This window comes from Choristoneura fumiferana, chromosome 24 (assembly GCF_025370935.1).
Source record: "Choristoneura fumiferana chromosome 24, NRCan_CFum_1, whole genome shotgun sequence".
Lineage (NCBI taxonomy): Eukaryota > Metazoa > Arthropoda > Insecta > Lepidoptera > Tortricidae > Choristoneura > Choristoneura fumiferana.
Window position 1 is genome coordinate 4008986 of NC_133495.1, and position 13518 is coordinate 4022503.

The 13518-nt window shown below is 39.7% G+C and overlaps 2 protein-coding genes across 2 annotated transcripts in view; one reads left to right on the forward strand and one right to left on the reverse strand.

The window, feature by feature from the left end:
• Positions 1-13508, reverse strand: part of LOC141441752 (uncharacterized) — a 17991-nt gene extending 4483 nt beyond the window's left edge. The window contains 13 exon segments of the mRNA XM_074106596.1: positions 545-1461; positions 2072-2125; positions 2127-2202; positions 2624-2702; positions 2969-3057; positions 3934-4100; positions 4742-4905; positions 5642-5732; positions 6078-6223; positions 7201-7314; positions 7746-7923; positions 9531-9731; positions 13198-13508. Coding sequence (XP_073962697.1) covers positions 545-1461; positions 2072-2125; positions 2127-2202; positions 2624-2702; positions 2969-3057; positions 3934-4100; positions 4742-4905; positions 5642-5732; positions 6078-6223; positions 7201-7314; positions 7746-7923; positions 9531-9704 — 2249 coding nt within the window. The 5' untranslated portion in view covers positions 9705-9731; positions 13198-13508.
• LOC141441755 (uncharacterized) lies at positions 10367-12128 on the forward strand. The gene is made up of 3 exons (XM_074106602.1): positions 10367-10612; positions 10885-11054; positions 11476-12128. Exons 1-3 carry the CDS (start codon positions 10502-10504, stop codon positions 11624-11626), a joined length of 432 nt encoding a protein of 143 aa, XP_073962703.1. The 5' UTR covers positions 10367-10501; the 3' UTR covers positions 11627-12128.
• Positions 13509-13518: the final 10 nt, after the last annotated feature.

Consider the following 13518-nt stretch of genomic DNA (forward strand, 5'->3'; position numbering starts at 1 on the left):
TCAGTAGGAATAGAATAGGTTTCAATCCAACCTGCTGGGTCGTGCTGAGTCACCGATTTCGAGCTAGTGGATACCTAGAAAAATATTTTCAAGGGTTTTGTAGTCGGTCTTTGTTTGTCACTTTTTAGTGATTCGGAGCCAAATTACATCTCACAACGATTCCACCCTTAATTTGGCAGTGTACAGTATATTTGACAAAATTTAAGGTTTAAAATATTTATCTAGGTATAGGGTATAATAGGAAATATTTTTCTAGGTACCAACTAGCTCGAAGTCGGTGCCTCAGCACGAACCAGCAGGATTGGAACAATTGTCGTTTCAATCCCTCCTGCTGGCTCGTGCTGAGGCACCGACTTCGAGCTAGTAGGTACCTTGAAAAATATTTTCAAGGGTTTTGTAGTCGGTTCCATTTTTTGTTATTTTTTTGGAGTCTGTTTTACTTTTTTGCTAAAAAAAATCTTTATTTTGCATAGGTAGGCTTGCTTTCGACGCGCTAATGGTAAGTTGGTAAGTGAAGGAAGATGTAGTTATGTGTTTAACTTACGTGTAAGGCGCCCCCCAATGGCAGCAGACTTGTCTATTGCACCCCTCCAAGTAATGCGGCGCCAGCAATATCTCCGGCGTCCTGCACCGCTGCATCTTCCTCGCCACCTCCCCCTTTTTACCCCCATACGGAAACCTATCACAATTCTGCCCGTACTGGCCGCACTCATAACCCCTTATATTATCTATACTTTGGACATTTGTTAGCGCACTATGTAAATTAGATACGTATTCGTCTTTATTGTAAGTTTGCGCGTTGTTTTCGCAATAACTGAACTCCCCTATAGGCCTGTGGTCGTCGTTGTATATGTTATTAGGTAACCTAGGCTTGTCTAGAGGCGTCACTTCATAGTTGTTAGATACATCAGCGATGTAGTTCCTAGGGCTATTATTTAATACATTTCTAGGGCTGCTACAACCGTTTGAATCGTAATTCCCATTTTCACTTAGAGCTAAGTAATTCGGAGAGCGTAACGCCGTTCTGGCAACATCATTTCGAATGTTACCAGGATTTTCATAGAATGTTCTCGATTCGTCGTACCGCCTGTGTATTTTCAGCTCGTTTAAATCCGAGTTGTTGTTTTGGAAGTTCTGGCTGAAGCTTTTTATTTCTGTGTAAGTTGGGTACATGTTGCACGTGTGGGGTAATACTGGGTAGTTTTGGTAAGGGTGGGTCATCTCTATGCTGGGCCAGGCGGGGGGTTCGGCGTGGGTTTTAGCTCTAGGTATGGGCTGTCTTTGTAAGCTGCTGTATATTTCTTCGGCGGCGACCGGCGTGGTTTTGGCGAGCTTCCCCTGCTTGATTTCCTCCTCTATGACGCGTAGCTCTGCGAGTTGCTTCTGTTTTTTCTCTTGGAGTTTCTGTTGGATATTGACGCGGGAGCCCACGCTTGAACCTTCGTTTTCTGACGAACCACCCTGGAAAATTGGAAAGTACTGGAATTAATCTATGTTTAAAAATAGTAACGCTAGCTGAAAGAGCAGTCTAAGTATATTATGGATCCTGAGTCGGAAATAAAATATTTTTAATTTGGACTGTAGGTCGGACAAAAGGTGTGTGAGGGTAGGCCACAAATTGTCTTGTCAGAACATTGTCGTCTGCTCCTCCAATGTATGAACTGAAAAACAGTTACTTGGCTCACCCGCGACCTTATGTGTGATAGCTACGTTTATGCAAGAAATGTGTGTTTAAGCAGTACGCTACACTGACGCGTTTCGAACTCAATCAGAGTTCATATTCAGAGCAACACAACCGTTCACCATGCTACCAGATGGTAGATTCAGTTCAGTTCATCGATATGGACCTCCGCAAAGTAACGCGTGATTCAATAAGTTATCCTCCAAAGTATAGGTACTTTTTTTTTATTTGTTTGCCAACTTTTGTTTTCAGAATGCTGCTATATGAATCGCCAGGTAAGTTATTTAAGACATAGCATGCATGCATAGGTAGCATGTATTCCTACGTTCTCCTACTATATATATACATTTCTAGACTGAGGTAAATAGCATAGATGAATGAATACGTTACGTGATGATTGTAGGCTGGTAGGGGGCGGCGCCAGAAGGCGGCAGCGGGGGCGGGGGCTGGGCGCGGGCGCGGGCGCGCGCGGCGGCGGCGGCACGAATGACGTCGGCTTCTTCTTCTTGCGATGCGCCGCGCTAAGAAAAATGTTGAATTACTCGTAAGAATAAATATTAAAAGTGAATAAAATAAAAATTTAGGGACAATTGACACTAATAGTCAAAACAAAGTTACCTACACACTTTTAAGCACGATTTCATCTTCGTCGTTTTTTGTTCGATTGACTAAGGAAAAAAATCGTGTCCATTATTTTCCTTCTGACGGACAACAGAGACGGCATCACATTTATCCGTCAGATAAATTCAATCAATGGATGGTGAAACAGGGGGTAAATAAAGAGTATTTTGTTTTTACCCAAGAATCAACCTTTTCGAAACTTACAGTCTGGTTGCAAAAATATCTGACACGTCATACCGGCCTAGAAATAGTCATATTAGATATTTATGCACGCTTTGATTTTGTCAGATATAGTTGCTGGTGACTGTACATGAGCATTACCTGCTGTTAACTGGATTGCTGAAACGGCAGTTGAATACGCCGGGTATCGCCGCGTTGTCTGAGGAGTTTGACTGCTTTCCTGCAAGTTAAATTTATACTTAGGCTACGTACGCGCTATGTGGCTAACCGCGCGGTTTTAGTGCTCCGTCTCTTTCTTAGGAAATAATTTGAACAGGGACAGGGCGCTGAAACCGCGTCACTAACCGCATAGTGCGTACGGTGCCTTAGGGGAGGTTTAAGCACTTAACATATATACTTAGTTATACATACTTAGTTATAACTTGAGCCATTCGATAGTGTTCTAGGTGTTTTCGAGTTATTGTGACTTAATTATTTGCTACTCACCGTTTTTGTTTTGCGACGAGGCATTCGTGCTGTTGGTCCCTTGCTGGTTTTCTCCAAGCATGTAGCCCAATCTTCGCACATGGAAATACCTAGAAAAATATTAGTTTATTTACTTATTAGATTTTATTTAAATTATGTTGTACACTTTCTTGGGTAAGGCCTCCCATCTCGATCTACACATCTATGTTTATTTTCGTCTATACCCCTATGTTTTACAAGTGCTGCAAATCAGCATAATTATTAACTTTCTCATACAACAAAAGTGACAATTAAGTATGTATAATTGTAGCAGTGGCCCAGTAAGAAAAAGATGTGTTGGAAGGCAGAGAAAAAGATGGATTGATGACCTCATAAAAATAGCAGGAAAAGAAGGGATGAATATTGCTATGGATAAGGAAAAATAGAAAAAGACGGAGGAGGCTTTTACCCTAGGGGATCACTAGTGTGGAGAAAAAGCTATAATAATAATTATAGCACTTGTAACGTTTGTGTTTTTGGGGCCAGGCCGGCGGGGCGTATGATTAATTATATTAATTCTTTGTTTGTCTTTTAACAGTAACAGTTAGACCACTAGTGTCTTAGAAAAAAGAAATCATTCAAATCAAAAATAACACGCTGTAAGTATATTTTTACGTTTTTTTATTTCATTTTTAATACAGGCTTTTTTTGGCTGATTGTACTTTTTGTTGGCCGTACTTGCATTGCCATCTAAACCACATTTGCGTACCAAATTTCAAGTCGATGCCATTAACCGTTGAAGAGTTCCATCCTCCGGAGATGATCCTGGCCGGACCACCCGAATTTCAATACCAGATTAATGTACCTTACTGTCACTTGCTGTCACCGATCTTACGTAAGTATGTCAAATTTTAAATCAATCTGAACATCGGAAGTGGGTCAAAATTCACATACATACATTGCAAGTTAAATAAAAGCTTGTAATAATAATAGATATAGATGTCTACCTGTAGTAGAGCAGCATGAAGGCGAGGCCGGCGAGATAGGCGGCGAGCGCGGCGGCGGGCAGCGCGGGGGGCGGCGGGCGCGCGGGGGGCGGCCGCGCCCCCGTCGCCCACCACCATGCCGCCACCAGCAGCGCGTTCTCCACGAACATGACGCAGTAGAACGTCACCTGGTACAAAGTACAAACAATGGTGTGTTGGCTGAGCGAGCGCAAGGCGGCTTTGTTTCACTGGGCTGCATGAGATTGTTATCAACGATAATTATCAAGATAGGGTGAGTGAATGACAGTGAGTGAGTGAGAGTGAGTGAGTGAGTGAGCGTTTGTGACTAAGATTGAGTTAATGATAAGTGTGAGTAAGTCAGTGAGGTTGAGTGAGTGAGCGTTTGTGACTAAGATTGAGTTAATGATAATGAGTGAGTAAGTGTGAGTGAGTCAGTGAAGTTGAATGAGTGAGCGTTTGTGACTAAGATTGAGTTAATGATAATGAGTGAGTGAGTAAGTGTGAGTAAGTAAGTGAAGTTGAGTGAGTGAGTGAGTGTTTGTGACTAAGATTGAGTTAATGATAATGAGTTAGTAAGTGTGAGTGAGTAATTGTAAGTGAGTCATTGAGGTTGAGTGAGTGAGTGAGCGTTTGTGACTAAGATTGAGTTAATGATAATGAGTGAGTGAGTAAGTGTGAGTGAGTCAGTGAGGTTGAGTGAGTGTGTGGGAGCAAGTTAGTGAGGGTGAGTAAGTGGGTGAATAAGAGTGAGTGAATGACTGTGTGTGTGTGTGTGTGTGTGTGTGTGTGTGTATAGGTGTAAACTTGCCATGGTCTGCCGGGGGCGCAGCTCCTGCAGGTTGACGTAGGCCAGCACGTAGACGCCGGCGATGAGCGCGGCCAGCGCGGCCTTGCGCGCGCGCCCCAGACGCTCGCCGTCGAACACGTTCTTGGGGGAGATTAGCCACAGGAACATCGACACCCAGTGTAAACCTGCCATACATATTTGTCAACAACTAACTTGTACTCGTACATAGGCGACTGCCAGACGATATTTGAGCAGGGGGTTGGATAGCTTTTTATTCGAAATCAGAAGGCCAATTGCGTAACGTTTCTTTATCTACACCCATATAGTAAATCCTCCATTATGCGTTCAAAAACCATAGTTAAGGGCCAGCATTGCGACATTGAATTCTATTATGAACACGGCAGTATCGTAATGTTTATTACGATACCGAAATCGATATCGCAATGAACATTACCGTACCGGAGCGGTGGCGGTGCTTCATCTTCGGGCGCAGGAGCTCGTGGGGCAGACATAGTTCTGGTTGCAATGCAGGTCATTCTCAATGGTTCTTGAACGCATGATAGTGGATTTAATATATGGATGTATTCGTAGATAAAGTAATGTTATGCAACTGTACGTAATTAGGCCTTTTTGTAGGTATGCGAAAACTTGGCGAAAATTGTCATTTGACTAAGATCACGAGTGTCAGAAACGTTACGCAATAGACCCTCTGGTTTCCTAAAAAGAAAACTTATTCCGTTTCCTAAACTGGTTTCAAACCTTTGGTTTCTAAAGTGGCCGAAGATGTTTCAATGAACCCCCCTGTCGTTTTTTTTTTGTCAATTTATGGTTAACAGAGTTTCTATACTACGGTCGATATTTTGAAAAATCCTATCTATAAAAGTTATTCTATAACATGCCGTTACATTTTAGTGGCCTTACCTATAACTAAGAAGACCCAGTATTCGTAGACTAGAGCGTATGCGGTTAGCGCGCAGATGCGCGCTGAGATCGTGCCGAGCCGCCACAAGAACTGAAAATAAAAAGATGTACATTGGCCACAGAAACTCTTTATAATACCTAGATTGAGAGATACGAAATAATTTGACCTGATATGCATTGTTTTGTGATTATTGAACTATAGTCACACACTACTTACTTAACTGCTCTGTAGCCACACTTAGTTGCACTAACTGACCTGTAGCCACACTTAGCCGCACTAACTGACCTGTACCCACATTTAGCCGCACCAAGTGACCTGTAGCCACATTTAGCCGCACCAACAGACCTGTAGCCACATTTAGCCGCACCAAGTGACCTGTAGCCACATTTAGCCGCACCAACAGACCTGTAACCTACTACAGGGCGGTGCACTGACCTGGAAGATGACCCCGAGCCAGGTGAGCACGAGGCGGTGCACGTTCTGCAGGCGCACGTTCTTGCTGAAGCTGGCCAGCGCCCAGCACACTGAGAACAGCGACAGCGACGCAGAGATCACGTTCAGCTCCGCGAACGCCTGGTTGGCTGGAAACGAAACAGCACCGGGATGATCGCGTTTTATGAAAGAACTAGACTTTATCCGCTGTACTGACTAAGAAATAAATAATATTGATTTCAATCACTTAAAAGATAGTTTTATCACTTCTCTCAAACATCCAAGGAAATGTCGTCCTTATCTTCCTGGTAATAGAAAGCCGAGTACGTCTTTGTATAGCACTTATTGAAGATTTGTTCTAATTTCAAATTAGAGGACAGTAACGGAATTTCATACAACATTGCTGGCCATGGCCAGCAAAGAGATAGCCTTTTGTTTCAGTGGGTTTTATTTATTTTATTGACTATCTATGGCATACTGCCAATTAAGAAAAACATGGTTCGTGAATGTGTATAATTAGGTACTTTTTAATCTCTTATTTGACTAGATTAGTTCATTAGATTCAATCAGGTATTCAATATAATAAAGTAGGATTGTCATTTAATGTTAATTATTTATTAAAATAAACAATTAATGAGGTATCGTAATTTTTTAACAAATAAATTACTCAATATTTTGTGGTAAAAGGGCGTTTTCAAAAAAAAGTGTACCCTTTCTTTTTTTTGGGATTGTAGGCCTCGTATCTCGTTAACACTCGGCCATCTATAAGTACTCGGCCGGTAATCCCCTATTTCGTGGCCTCTGCAGTAATGTACCATTATTAGGTTATTTAATAACAGTTTCCTTGAATATCAGTAAGCTAAAATAACCTTTTAAAATAAGGAAACTAAAACCTTTATTTCTAATAATCTTGAACTAAAGGTATGGGTGGTTTGGGTAATTCTCGGTTTATTTTTTACAAATTATTGATGTCATTTTACTCATTATGTTACTTTCGATAACATCAGTTTAAAGCACGTTTAACGATTACACCCTGTACCAATGTGGTATTATGTCGATCAATGAAAATGAGCCTAGACTCTTTGACGGGTAGTCGGGTGAGGGTGCAACTGTTCCGTGGGCCCACCTGTGGGCTCGTCCGCGGGTTCGCCAGGCTCCGGCTCCTCCTTGAAGAGCACGTGCAGTTGCAACAGAAGCATGGGCGCCGCCTCGCAGCACGCGTGCACCAGCCGCAGCATGCCTGAAGGGAAAACATGAGAATGCCACTTCTATAAAATCGTCTACATATCCATAATTTGCATATTAGAGTCCGAGAGCCCCTGAGTGTAAGGGCCACGGTGCACGGCACCGCCTAGCCATCCGATAGTTATGCCACTGGCTTTGGTGTATAGAAATAAATATCACGAAACACTTGACACCAAAGCTCGTGTTATGGAAACGTACTATTTAGGCAAACACCCAAGACTCCAGAACAAACATGATCGTATTTTTATATAAATAAATATCTGCTCCCACGACCGGCGATCGAACACGACCTTAACTTTCGTAGTCTCAGGCCCTATACTACAAAGTGCAAAATTCGAACTTCGTATCTTGCCGTCTCCCCCTGACGACATAAATCTTTCTTTTTTCTTTCTTCGGTATATGTAGTAAGGTATCATAGGTACTCACACAAGTCCCGCACTTGATGCTTGACGTGCCCACGCCGCAACTCCAGCGGGGCCAGTAAGCGGGCGTACCGCCACAGCACCCCTAATTGCAGGCAGTGTAACGCTGCCACCAGCCACGGGGCGCGCGACTTGCGCTCGCTTGAGCTCCACACTGACAGGTACCAGCGGAATGACAGCACCTGTGAGACCAAACGAATTGACGAATCGGCTAGGGCTAGGGTCCTAAAAAATTCTAACTGGCTCGTCCGTGATGTAAGTACCCGTGGTCCAACTATAGTTTGTCCAACTGCTTTTCGACGGAGCTCCGCCCAAGGGCGTAGCTCCTCTTTCTGGGTATTCTGCCCTTCGGGCAACTGAAGTTACCTAACTGACCTAACCTATTTTTTTATTAAAATATAATATTTATATAAATAAATATAAATATAATATTTCCGGATTGGACAAATTAGTTGGACCACGGGTACGTACCTGGCTCGCGTGTCATCGTCGTCAGTTAGGTTATCACATACTATTGGGCACGTATTTTTTCTTTTGTAAATTAAAGAAAAAAAGATGAAGATATATATAGCCACGCAGAGCGAACTCTTTAGCACGGCGTGAAGTCTGGAGCCCCCACTCCTGGGCCCTAGTTATATTAGTGTTTTGTCTCATAAATTGTAACATGCTTCGAGAAACTGGGCCTTGAAGTGAAAAATACGGGATAGGTGCATATTGATTCCCCCAATTCGACTATCCGACCTTAAGTAGGACTTTAGGCAGTTAGCGCTGACATAAAAGAGTGCGCCTACTACAGGGGCGGATTTGACAACCTGGCAGCCCTAAGCCTATGGCAGATTTGGCCCCATTCTGCAAGGCCTCAACTTTGAGTCAAATATTACACAAAGGTCCAGTTCGATGATCCCAACTTTAAATAATGCCAAGTTTTGCCAGCCTAGAGGCCCGAGCTTACTTGGCCTATTGGGAAATCCGTCCCTGGCCCATTACCTTATGCCACAAAACAGATAGGTACAGAAGTCAATCTACATACAAAGTGCGCTCGAACAACGCACACATAGACACTGCTCACGGACACGATATCTCGGACCGGTTGGGACCAGTGCGAGCGCGAGTGCCATCCGCTTGAGACGCGCGTCTGTGAACTTTTTTGTGCAATAATGGAGAATGCGAATTTATTACACTTTAAAATATAATCATCGTGAATTTCGCCAATGTCGAAATCGTCGCATGATATTATCTGTGACAAATTTGTAATATAACAACGACATTCATAGTGTATTAAAATATTTTAGTTATTATTAATTTATAATTCCATTCTTCCCGTTTCATTCTCAACAATAAATCCAACAACTAGATACGAGTACAGCAGGGCTACTACGAAACTCGAAATTCGAAGTTCGTATCGTACCGTCCCTCTCGCTCTTGTATTAAATAGTGTAAGTGTCGGAGGGAGCGCACGACACGAACTTCGAGTTTGGAGTTTCGTAGTAGCCCTTCTGATCTATTTAATAATGTTTTTCCATCGTATTTTGTCGGATAACTTCGCATTTATATTGCTTTCTCAGTTAGCTTCAGTAAACTTCAGTAAGCTAGTTGAGAAAGCAAGATAAATACGGACTTTTACAACAAAATACGACAGCAAAACATTATTCACGACATCTGTACGAGTTAAGCCATAGTTGACAACCCTAGAGCGACCGCCGAGCATAGGTATGAAAAGTGAAGTAACATACACGAGATTGACTTCTGACCTATCTGTTTTGTGCTTATATACCGTCTAGGTCTGTACCTGCGTGATAACCAGCGACGTGACCACAATGGATATGGCGGCGGCGAACGTGGCGTTATAGCCACGTTCGAGCAGAGCGTAACCCATCACGACGTCGAACACTACGTCGCAGAAGTAACCGGCCAGCGAGATCACGTTGAACAGTACGTCGCAGAGAGGCAGGAACTCTGCCATGGCGTGGCATGTCTCTTGATTATCTAGCTGCGGAACAATTTTTTGATGTGGGTGTAAGAGTGGGAGAGGTATAGTCGGCAATGAGTGCTCAGATAGATGCAAGGAAACGGCTGGTACTCTGTGGTGATTACTCACTATAAGGCGACCCGCATGTGCATGTATGTTGCCGGTCGGCGTGGTAAAGTCGATAGGTACGCTTTCAAAAAGATTTTGTAAGGAACGAGTCGAAATTAGAATTAATAAATGGATTCAACGCTTGAAGTAAACATTTAAATTGAGGCTGTTGGGCCATATGAGGTTAAGATGAGCATTATTTAAATCTAAGATTTAAATAAAATGTTTAGTTTTTTAATAATGACGAGAAAGTAGCAGCATGCGTGAAAAGAAACGTTTAGGTGACGCAGATTGCGTTTCGTTACTCTATCACTGTTTTAAAAATAATAACAATAACAATAATAAGTAAAAAATAACATAAAATGTGTGTTGGCCATGGACTGTAAAAAAAAAAAAAAAAAACACAAAATACCGTTTAGATTATAATTAGTGAGTTATTAATCACAGCCCACCCAGCCCACACAAAAACGGAACTACTGTAACATCAAAAAAATTTAACTATCTATAGTTGCAACTAAGGTAACGAACGAAACGCAAAGCAAACTTTCACGTAGCGTACGTCAGTTTGTGTTGACGTTTCCAAAGTGGACTTATTTTTTGTGATAAAATCTTTGCTTTGACTATTTATTTACGTTACGTGTTCTCCCGATTCAAAAATTGTACCTGATAAATTATATTCAATCATGTCGAATTACCTTGATATAGGTAAAAACGGGAAAGATTCCTCAAGAGCTGCATGCAAAAAGTGTGGTTATGCTGGACACTTAACTTTCCAGTGTCGAAATTTTATTAAAGTAAGTGCCTATTAATTTATTAACAACGTATTTATTACATTTATAGCAGAAAGTACTATCTCACTTGAAATTTGTACCATATTGTTGATTTTTTGGCCATTGTAATTGGTTGTACATTATTAGTTTGGTTTGGTAAAATCAAAATGTATGTAAGAATAATAAAGACTAGACACGAATTACCCCTATGGCCATTAAATATGCGACCTTAGCATTATTTTGTTTGTTGAAAATGTATAAACTAGTAACTATATTACAATTCTTATCCATTTCAGGTTGATCCGAACAAAGAAATAGTCCTTGATGTAAGCAGTACAAGTAGCGACAGTGAACAAGACTATGCCACCCCACTACAAAGTCTCCGGGAAACAGAGCTCCGCAAAAAGCTGGAAGAAAAACTTAAAAAGGCAAAAGAGAAGAAGAAGAATAAAAAGAAAAGAGCTAGGTATGCTAGTACATTATTTAATTATCTGCTTATTTTCTAAACAATCAATTCTAATAGGAATAAAGACTGGTTTTGTAATATAACTAATGGGTAGTAGTAAAGAGTATATTGGAATCTATGATGCAAGTAAATAGGATTATAAATTGGGACATATAAAATCCACCTAATATTATACCAATACAACATACTGTTTAAGATTATCATCTACGAGTGTAGCTCATAGCAATGCATGACAGCAAATATGTTAAGAGCATACTTTAAAATTATTTTTTAAAATGTTATTATATTATTTAAAATGTAAAATGCATAATATATATAACGTATATAATATGTAAAACATATAATATATGTATAATATATTATATTATAAAAAATGTATTTTTTAAAATGTTATATATTGTGACTTTTATTGTGTTAACAGATCACCTAGTTCATCATCAACTACATCATCATCATCATCAAAGTCGGAGAGCAGTGACTCTGAAGAAGAGAGAAGTAAACGGAAAAAGAAAAAATCCAAAAAATCCAAATCAAAAAAGTCACATAAAGAGAAAAAGAAGAGCAGAAAATGATTGTTAACTATGTTGTCATTACAGTCTGAAACATGTCAGCATTTACTGAAGAGCTGATGTTGTCTATCCTTTTTTTTACTTTTCTTGTTAGAAAGGGGTAAATGCTGGCTTCAGACTAGGCATTGCCTCATATTATAGATTGTACGGTACCAGATAGACATAAGTGTACTTAGTAATTTTTTTGCTTCTCTGTTGTTCAGTCAAGTGGTGACATGCAACCGAAAAAAATTAGCAAAGTCATAAGTACAATCAAGTAAGCTGAATCACACACCAGAGGGTCTATTGCGAGTGTTAGAAATGTTATGCATATGGAATCTTTCCATAATCAGTTTCACTGTTTTTTTTGGCTGATGTATAGGATGTCAACATGACATTTAGTAGCACAAAGGTTCCACGTTGGTATGTGATTCACTTTCCTTAGGTATAATGTGAACTTTGTCACATCTATCTAGCTCTTACAGAAAACAAAAGGCTGACTGTCATTATCATTTATGTCACTAAATGCATTCAGTTATGCCTGTTCTAAATTTGGAATATTAGAAGTTGTTTAATTTTGTATTTTTCTTTTTTTTTTCATTTAGCGATTTTTCATAAAGCATTTTACCTCTAATGTTCATGTTTGTTTTCTTCGCATATTTTACACTAGATTTTATAAATAGTTGCAAATATAATAATGGTAATTTTTCCCTCACACACCTTACTTGCTCAACTCACATGCTGTAGGGTCACAGTTCTTAAAAACCATTCCTACTCGCTTTGCTCGTCGTTATACATAATGGAGCTGCATATTACAATATGTTAACAATGAAAAAATAAACATGAAATAACAAGGTTGAAGAAAGACACTATATATTAGCAACTCTTAAAATCTGCAGAGACTTGCATTTATTAAACACTATGAATAATCGCTACATGAAAAAGACAAATAGTTAAAACCAATTTTAGAACAAAATGCAAAAAGAAAATTAGCTGCAAGGAAAATATGGTTTTGGAAAAGCAATCTAACAAACCTGAAAGAAACTACAAAATTAAAAACCCTAGAATGACCAAATCCATGGCAAAATGAAGATTTAATCAAGTTGAACCATGATTAAAAAAAAATTACTGTATCAACAGAGATACACAAACCCACAACCTATTTTTTAACCCCCGATGCAAAAAGAGGAATGTTATAAATTAATCATATTCTTTAACAACTAAAGTCTAACCAGTTGTGATAATTAATTTAATTTCTATTTACACACTTCGATTTTGTCTTTTATGTTCTACCAGAAATTCTTTTACTATTTACACTTAAAAATCTCATATTCCTGGAAGCGAAATATAGAACAAGAGAAAGATATTTAGCATCAGATAAATAATGTGATAAACTAGATCATGGGAAATAAACCATGTTTACAAAATAACTTGGTAGTAAAATAGAAAGTTGATTGATACTACTTTCTCGTATTACTAACAATTTAGAAGGTTTAAATGCCTTATTTATAAAATATTTACAATGTACACGCTTAATAGAAGAACAGAGCCGGTTTTAAGGATATATTTAAGCACAAATAACGTTTATCACTTACCTTGATGAAAAGAAATTCTTTGAGTGACTAAGGCTCATATTTTCGTCAGGATTTTAACAATTAAGAATCAAAACACGGACATATCACACGCATTGTATTATAATTTGATTATAGTTTTTGTTCACTTCCCACGGTAATAACTGAGAACATTCCGCAAAAAGCTTAGTTAAGTATTTTGGTTAAGTTATTCTAAAAACTTTCAGTCAAGTTCACGTCAAAAGTTCATAGACAGTAGCGCCATCTAGTCTACGGTATGCTCAAATCATGTGAAAGCTCGATACATGCTGTAGCTGCGTTCAGAACAAATGCGTTCAGTTTATT

Excerpts from the sequence above, each read along its gene's own strand:
- LOC141441755 (XM_074106602.1), top strand. The coding sequence starts at position 10,502 with ATGTCGAATTACCTTGATATAGGTAAAAACGGGAAAGATTCCTCAAGA. Across the intron at positions 10,613-10,884 it reads AGTGTCGAAATTTTATTAAA|GTTGATCCGAACAAAGAAAT; the intron begins GTAAGTGCCTAT and ends TATCCATTTCAG. Across the intron at positions 11,055-11,475 it reads AATAAAAAGAAAAGAGCTAG|ATCACCTAGTTCATCATCAA; the intron begins GTATGCTAGTAC and ends TTGTGTTAACAG.